The sequence below is a fragment of the Opisthorchis viverrini genome (assembly GCF_000715545.1).
Source record: "Opisthorchis viverrini unplaced genomic scaffold opera_v5_100, whole genome shotgun sequence".
NCBI classification, from domain to species: domain Eukaryota; kingdom Metazoa; phylum Platyhelminthes; class Trematoda; order Opisthorchiida; family Opisthorchiidae; genus Opisthorchis; species Opisthorchis viverrini.
This window is the reverse complement of record NW_008751756.1, coordinates 739,482-747,821: the sequence shown is the minus strand read 5'-3', so window position 1 is coordinate 747,821 and position 8,340 is coordinate 739,482. Positions and strand designations below refer to the sequence as shown.

The 8,340-nt window shown below is 44.2% G+C and overlaps 3 protein-coding genes across 3 annotated transcripts in view; 1 reads left to right on the top strand and 2 right to left on the bottom strand.

Moving 5' to 3' along the window:
• The window catches only part of T265_05357 (hypothetical protein), a gene marked incomplete at both ends in the record, with an annotated part of 6,261 nt that extends 6,151 nt beyond the window's left edge, over nucleotides 1-110 (bottom strand). The window contains one exon of the mRNA XM_009170348.1: nucleotides 59-110. Within this exon, the coding sequence (XP_009168612.1) occupies nucleotides 59-110 (52 nt within the window). The remainder of the gene's footprint in view (nucleotides 1-58) is intronic.
• Nucleotides 1-8,340, top strand: part of T265_05355 (hypothetical protein) — a gene marked incomplete at both ends in the record, with an annotated part of 41,401 nt that overhangs the window by 13,264 nt on the left and 19,797 nt on the right. Inside the window, 2 exons of the mRNA XM_009170346.1 lie at nucleotides 5,789-5,949; nucleotides 5,990-6,088. Of these exons, the coding sequence (XP_009168610.1) occupies nucleotides 5,789-5,949; nucleotides 5,990-6,088 (260 nt within the window). The remainder of the gene's footprint in view (nucleotides 1-5,788; nucleotides 5,950-5,989; nucleotides 6,089-8,340) is intronic.
• The window catches only part of T265_05356 (hypothetical protein), a gene marked incomplete at both ends in the record, with an annotated part of 3,310 nt that continues 2,985 nt past the window's right edge, over nucleotides 8,016-8,340 (bottom strand). Inside the window, 2 exons of the mRNA XM_009170347.1 lie at nucleotides 8,016-8,163; nucleotides 8,243-8,267. Coding sequence (XP_009168611.1) covers nucleotides 8,016-8,163; nucleotides 8,243-8,267 — 173 coding nt within the window. The remainder of the gene's footprint in view (nucleotides 8,164-8,242; nucleotides 8,268-8,340) is intronic.

The following is an 8,340-nucleotide window of genomic DNA, read 5'->3' as shown; positions in this document are numbered from 1 at the left end:
TGTACGGCAGTGAAGCATTGGTGTTGAACACTGATGTCATGCTGTCGATGATGATGACGTCCCAGAAGACGAATCACATCGACGGTATTCATAGCTTTCATATCTTTCATACCCTTATGCCCAGTCAAGTGTTTTCCATCTCTCTGCTTCATCCACTCTGAATTGAAGACGGAAGACAGCATTGCCTTCGGCAACTGATAATTCGGCATGTGTAATACATGGCCTAAACAACGCAGCTTCTGGTGCCGGACACAATCTCAAATGGAAGCTCCCGTTACACAACACACTTTCTAACAGCCTCGTTGCTGGTTCTCCGATACCAACCCACACGAGCTGTGAACCTGAGACAACAATTGTAAAACGCCTGAAGACCTCTAAGTTCCGCTGCTCAAACAGGCCAAGGATCACAGCCATACAACAAGTCCGCACTGTAGCCTGATACACAAGAGATGGACAAAGTGATTAGAGCGCGAATTTACTGACCAGAAGGTCCGTGGCTCGAACCCGACTTCTGCTTCTCGACTTCCTCTGTCTAGGCTTGGACAACCTGACAGTATCCTAACAACGCAGTGGTGCATGTCGCATCCTCCGATAGAAGCTCCCGTTGCAACATCAATGTTGACACTGATGCTTCACCGCCGTACACAAACCCACACAAGCTCTGGTTCTTAGATCATGGTTGTAAAAGACTTGAAGACGTCTTAGTTCCAAGCTCGACCAGGCCAAGTCTCATCCATACACCAAAACAGCCCGTACTGTAGCCTGGTTCATTCATCTTTTGAGCGTCACAGGTATACCGCTTTGACTTTCCAGGTACCTCAGATTAGCATGCGCGATGCGAGCTTTGAAGGTTTGTTCAGTAACCTCATCTTTCACACTACAACCAGTACAACTTTTAAGACAAGTAAAACGCCCCTTAATTTCGGGTCACTAATAAAAAGATAAAAGAAGATAAAGCGTTCAGCTGTAGCACCCTTCCGGTGCCTAGCTGCCATGCCACCCGAAGGAAGCACGAGGGCTGGGATACTGCCAGGTTGCCCAAGCCTAGACAGGGGAAGTCGAGTGGCGGAGGTCGGATTCGAACCGCGGACCTTCCGGTTAGTAATCCGCGCTCTAACCACTTCGGCCATCTCACTAATAATATATAAGTCGTTCAGTTGGAACATTATTTGCTATTCCACCTAAAGCAAGCACGAGGGCTGAGATACTTTCAGGCTGCCGAAGCCTAGACAAGCAGTCGAGATGCTGCGGTTGGGTTTGAACCACGGATATTGCAGTCAGTAAGTTCGTGTCTTTACCACTGAGCCACCTCGGGATCACAACTTCGGGTGACCCCCATGATTGCAGATGGCGTGTTCAGTAACTGTATACCAAATCGCACGTTGTACACTCATTATGTGTAAAGCGCACACCAATGGACGGCATGGGTCTGGTTAGTTCATCCAAAAACACCTGTGCGACGAGGACGATGTCGTCATCTTATTCCAGATCGGCAAAGTTTTCATCAGGAGCTATTTGAACACCAGTATTTTGAAGACCCTCCATCGTTCACAGACATCGATTGTGCGGATGATATTGGTTCATATTCTTCCAAAGTGCAAACCATTTTAAATAACCTAAAAGAATTGTCGTGCGGTTTGGCATGCGACTTCCACCTGCAAAGTGCAAGGTGCTGTTACAAGACTGGGTGGGATCAAACCCAATTCTCATACTTTCAGACAAGCCAATCGACGTGGTAGGTGAATTTGTCTTCCTGAGCAGTTGTATGAGCTCAGGTGAACTGACTGAATACGATGTCACTTCTGAGGTCTGGAAAGCTAGGGCAGCTTCGTCAACCTCCGACATCTATTGCACTGACGTGACGTCAGTTCGTTTATCAAGCGCAGAGTTTACACTGCGCCAGTGCAATCCATACTGTGTATTGATAAGAGATGTGGCCTATAGGCGCAGGGAACATACCGAAGCTGTCAGTGTTCGACCATCGGTTTCTCTGAAGCATCGGTCGGCTTTTTTGGAAACATCGGATTGGCGATGCTGAGGTACACCGGATGGTCTGGAGAAAAAGTAACCCTCCTGCGGTAGATGAATTACTCACGCTTCATGGGTTACGTTGGTTATGACATGTGCTCCGTATGCCAGAAGACTGCCAGCTCCGTGCTGAGTGGAAATGACCAAGAGGTGAACAGTGTATGACCTGTCAAGGATGTACGGAAACAGTAACCAGTCTACTCATTCGGGTCGAAAACTGGCCACTCCCTGGCTGCGGACCCCGTGGACTTAACTTACAAATGGTTGGTAATACTGGTAGACATATCCCAATCGCGCAGTCATGGACTCTCGTGCATCAAAGCTATCGCCCTCAACTCTTATCTACCCAGTTCCCGAACTAAGTAGATCCGCCATCAACTCCAATATCTGGTTGTATCTCCCACGCTTTCTCACTTTCTGGTAATCGAAACTGTAACAGCTGGAAGTAATGTACCTATGGTACATGGTTTATAGTTGATAAATTGACTTGATTGCCAGTCCCCGAATTCACCATAGAACGCTTTCTGAAAAACATTCGGAGAGTAAATTAGCTAGTGGATGTCAAGTTTGATCTTTCAGCGGCAACACCCTTCTGGTGTATAGCATCCATGCTAACTGAGGGGATCACTCACAGGTTGCCGAAACCTAGACAGAAGCAGTCGAGTCGCAGAGGTGATCTCGAACTACTGACCTTCTGGTCAGTAGTTGGCGCTCTAGACACTGAACCATCTCGAGGCATCTCGGGAACTAGTGACCGCGACCATACCATGTTATGGACACCATTTCTCATAGTGGATGTCGCCCAAAAACCAGTTCGGAGTTTTATAAATCATCAAGAGATAATTTTCAATTCAATTTTAGCTGTAATTTCAAGTAACAGGGTCCAGTCTATATTGAACTCAATATAGAGTTTAGTTGTACTGAAGCCAAAAATGTTTCCTTCGGACGGCATAACAGCTAGGCACCGAAAGGGTGTTACAGCTGGACGATTTCAGCATTACAATATTTTATGCCACTTGATTTCGGTATCTACGAAGCATTTAGTAACCAAAACATGACAACGGGATGTAGAAACTATCGTTCAATGATGAAAAATGCGTTCCAGAATGGGGACTCAGTAGGACCGGCAAATAAAGCACACGTAAATGCATCTTGGATTTCACTGAGTATCATTCACCCTTTGAATGGAGCTTGGAGAAATTCGGAATAAGGAAGGAATCACAGAACATTCGAGGTTTCGTTTTAGGAGAAGTTTGGTAACAGTCGGTAGATTTATTGCTGGGCAACGTTCGAGGTTTCTGTTACATACATGACCATATGAATGATACGTCAGTCGTTCGATGTATCAGCTTTTCGTGTTGTAGACCCCGGTGCTGATTTTGTCTAACCACAAGTGCGTGAGTGACTAAAACGGATGTATCACTTTTTGAACTGCTTGTATGTTTGAGAGTTCCATATGAACTTAAGTGTAGCATTAGCTAGGCAACTGAGTACAAAAGCAAGTCAACAAACCAATAAAGCCACTTGAGAAGTGTCACTCGAATGTCTATCATATCACAGATCGACACGGTCCGAAAGCGATCCTTGTTCCGTCAGCTGATGCAAGACATGTACTCATCAAGATATTTTTTATGGTCTCGTCTTTGACAGAGATGAAACTTGCCACCTGAAAATGAAGGGTTTGATTTGTTACGACCAATATGCTTCGCAACTGGCAGCGGAAGTAAGGTAATGTATGCCGAAGTCCCACGGGTACTAGTGGTGAAGAATTGTTGCCATACCTTCCAGCTGTATCCGATGATCTCATCGGCTAAGATGTCTTTGACTGTTGCCCATTGATGAGCATACCGCTTATGTGTTGTTTGAGTGCCATAATTGTCAACCGTTTTTTTCGAAATCACGGATATGAGGATATAACTTCCGGTGGAAGTCATCAGTGGATGGCTCAGATCAATGTTGAGAGGGGCTTTGCATATACTTTGCACACATAAAACTCGGGTCCTGTCGTAATTTTGTGGACTGAATGTGGTAGATAAATGCTTGAGCAGTCAGTTTTGTCGGTTGAACTGTGTGAACGATTGGGAAGGTGTTGCAAATCCGAGGCCAAGAGTTCCAGTCTTGAGCAGCATGGTATTATCATCAAGATGAGCCTCAAGATGACGAAAGTTCCGTGGACCAAAGATGAAATCAGTCGCAAACAAACTTCATTGGTCATTGGGAATATCGCAAGTGTCTTGGGAACGGAACGTAAATGCTGAACTATAAATGACTAACCTTGACCTTGTATACAGTGGAAAATCTTATGATAACGCGGCCGACACATTCTTGATCTACTGGGAGATATGGAGGCTCTATAACTTCCAACGCAGCCTTAAGTAAACATACCGTGTAGTCACGGGGAACGGCCCTCAAGCAAGCTTTCTCCCTCAAATAAACAGCACAGAAATCAAAATTCTTATTGAATATGACGACATACGAATAGACGTTTGAGTTGTGACTTGATGACCGGATCTCAATAATACTGATCCCTCCAAGCACTGTTCTCCGTTTCTACACTGTTCATCACCCAACGATCATGATAAGATTATAATAGGTGCTATTTTTGCTTCTTACCGATAACTACATGCCATTTTATTCACCATAATGACTGTGACCTGGTCCTGGTTACATATACTTTTCAACACAAAGCAAGATGCTTCGATTGTAGCCTAGGCTGTTATGTTCTACATAACATGTGTTGCAGTCTCGTCTTGTTCATCAGTTATACTTGAAAAGCACCACGCTTAAGCATGGTTAGCTCGTTGTGTCAGCTGTCGTTCTTGCTTTGAGAAGTAGCGTTGAACCTTATTTGACAAGCCTGTGACAAGGTTCAAAACTTCAATTCTCAAAAATCCGGGAAAAACTTCAAAACTTCAATTCTGAGCCGCCATATTGGTGGTCGAAAACTTCTGTCAACTGCCGGTTAACTGGCCACCTACAAATTTGACGCAGGATCTTTTAAGCAGTGCTGGTCAGTGCTTGTGCACGGGTTTTCCTTCGTGTTGATTTATGTGTGATGGACACCCTCACGTACCTGAAGATCTCATTCCTAAGTAGATTTTTCGGTGATTATCTGTTCCATTCAGCCAACTGGTTGTTAATTCTTGGTAACTAAATGATAGATGATTCTTTTTGGCATAACTGTTTGGTGGTTTACTTCATTTTCCATCTTTTTAGTGACGTTAAGAGTTGAAGAGATGTTATCTGAGTACTGAGTTACATCCCCGTACCAAAATAAATGCAATTGATGTTTCCATTACTTTTTCTGTTTGGGGCACTGGGGTAATCTCTTTCGCTGGTCGTTATTCAACCTTTTTAGTACAGTCTCCATCAAGTCTGCTCATCTGTTAATTTGCTTCTCCTATTTCCATGTTTTTAGCATTAGTGTTAGCTAGTAGCTAGGATAGGAAATTGCTTTAGGTACTCTCACGTCAATTGAAAATCGATCAGTGTACACAATTACCTTTGTTCGGTGGATATGACCGTGACCAAATTGTGTGCACAGTGGTGCACATATACTTGGCCAGGGATGATGGTCATTACACGGGCCTCATTCTTCTTGGTATCTCGTGTCACCTCGCGTTTCATCAGCTGCTTCAAAATACCTGTTTCCGCCTTTGGTATGAGTGTTTGAATTTGGTCTTGTTTAGTGCTGATGACCTGTTAGGTATTTCATCCATCTCAGTTAAACAAACATACCGATTGTTTTCCATCTCCGAAGATCAAGCTGTGGCCCCCTCGAATCAGCAGTACAATTCTGACACATTCAAGGTTATCACAGAACTCATAAACAAGGATCAAAGTGGAGCCTTAGTTGCTCTCCGTCTTCTAGCTCACAAGCTTCAGTCACCTCAAGAACGTGAGGCTTTGAGCGCGTTGGCAGTGAGTCGGATCAACATTTCATTTGGATACCTTACTTTAGTGTCTGGAAGCATTGGCGAACAAATGTGACCCTTCATTTCGTTCGGAGTTGGGGAAATTCAAGTTCCTGAATGAAATTATCAAGGTTCTTTCTCCAAAGGTAAGTGTACTGAAACCGAGATTCGAGTTGCACGGCTAGGGTCTAAGTATCCATCAGTCAACTAGTTGGCCTCTCTCAAACCGTCATGGTTAGTTCCTTTATTTAGTGGGTTTTCCTTCTCATGGTTATGCATCAACCGGTGTCATAGTTCATTTTTTAATTTGCACTTTCTTGGAAATTTGTCGCAAGTAATATGCAGTGCACTCAGTGTACTTCAGTTGTGAGGGCAAGTATCCGTCGGATCTATGAGGTAAATGCCCATCAGTTCACCCGGATGCGGTGTAGGTCAGTGGCTTTTCTCTTGAGCTACGTTCCTGCTCAGCGATTACCAGATTTAAATTTTCCTCATGGTTAGGCCCCGGAGTCTAATATCAGACCTTAAATGACTTTGTGTAGTTCACATCGAAAAATCTTCTGTTATAATTTGATGTGCTCATTGGGTTATGTTCGGAAGCTACATTCCGAGAGAGAGTGTGATGTGGCTGGTAACCAAACAGGAGGAGACAACTGCGCAAGTTAATAGTCAAAGTTGGTCGTACTAAGGTGCGTAGCCATGTTACGGAACGAGTCACTGCGGGATGGATTATCAGGCAAGTGGTAGAGTGCAGTTTCTTCCAATTTTCACCTCAAACGAATTGAGGCAAGCTTAGCAACTTGGCAGGCAAGACTTGACTGCTGAAGGTATGCACTTAAGTAGAAGTTTAGCTGTCTCTTTATACACCATTGCTAACATGTAATTTTTAATGACTCATTCACCTCTGGGTTTTCGATGGACACCTGGATTCCGACTGCCTCATCCAGACTAACCGTTGAGGCGAAAAATTATACTGAACGTTCTTGTGCTGTACTGAAATGATATCGGGGATTTTTTGTGAGTGCGAATTCGTAGTTTGTCAGCAAGGTGTGTTTGGTTGACATTAGGCCGTCTCAGTTTCCTCCAGACATCCCTCGAAAAGGTTGTTGACCTTTTTCATAAGCGTCACTATTAGCATGTACTGAAAGTAGCTCTGGTGGGAAGGGAGGAGATCACATAGGGACCATTTGTTCACCAGTCGACCGTTTTACTTTTTTGTGGGGACAATGCATCCTTGCAAGTTTATTTTGTTCACGTAAACGTTTGAACATCCTTCACTTCAAGAAGTGTTTACACGAAGAATGGAACTTGAATTCTTTCAGTTTAAAAATTCGTTACCCCAGTAGGATGTTGGCCATTTCATTACCTGAGTATGCGATTCAGTTGCGGGAACCTTTTGCAAACCACATGTTTCGTACCTTGTCGAATTTCGCCAGCTGAACAGATGGGTCGGTGGATGCGTTGTTCTGTGAGAAACGGCCAGAAACTGTTGAGGAAAGGATCACTTGTCCGACCTTTGTATGACTGTATGAGGATTCATGCGTCCATCCGGCTGAGGTTTTCCGGATCCAACCACAACCTCACTATGATGTCCGTTTTTAATTGTGCTTAGTTTCAAAACAGGGGATATGTGTTTGCATATATTGAAAATGCTGATAACTGTACAACGGTTATTTTGAATCGGTCCGACCACTCAGACACCGAGGGTGGCCTTTATGGGTGCTAGGAATGTTTGGCTACTTGAGGTTTATGAGTAGTTCGAAACTTGACGAGCAAATGGAAGTTCTTGCGCCCCTAAGACGTACTGAGGCGGTCCATCCAGTCCTCTCTCTCTCCCTCGTGTACGTAAAGGTGCATAACATAATTATTTTTTTGATTGCGCACCTAATACCATTTGATCGTACGGTTTTCCTCCATAAACTCCAGTCACTCAGATATTCATTTCTTAGCGCCTACTCTCATCAGAATTGGGCTTCGATTCTCGACTTTGAGTCAGCGGTATCCATAGCATCATCATTAATACCATTTGTACGGTTTTCCTCCATAAACTCCAGTCACTCAGATATTCATTTCTTAGCGCCTACTCTCATCAGAATTGGGCTTCGATTGATTCCTTTGAGTCAGCGGTATCCATAGCATCATCATCATCATCAACGACAGCATGACATCAGTGCTCAACACCAATGCTTCACTGCCGTACAGCCATGACTTATTTGAAAGCCTTATTGTAAAGAAACGAATAAAGGTGGATGGGGGAGGGACTTAGTGCTAGCTTAACACAATCATTCCGAGGTGCCTACACCTCCAGACATTCACTCAGGCAATCTGGACAGAAACTGACAACAAGAACACCACTGACATCGGTTGGCAGCCATAACTTGTAGTGTCTCCAACCAGG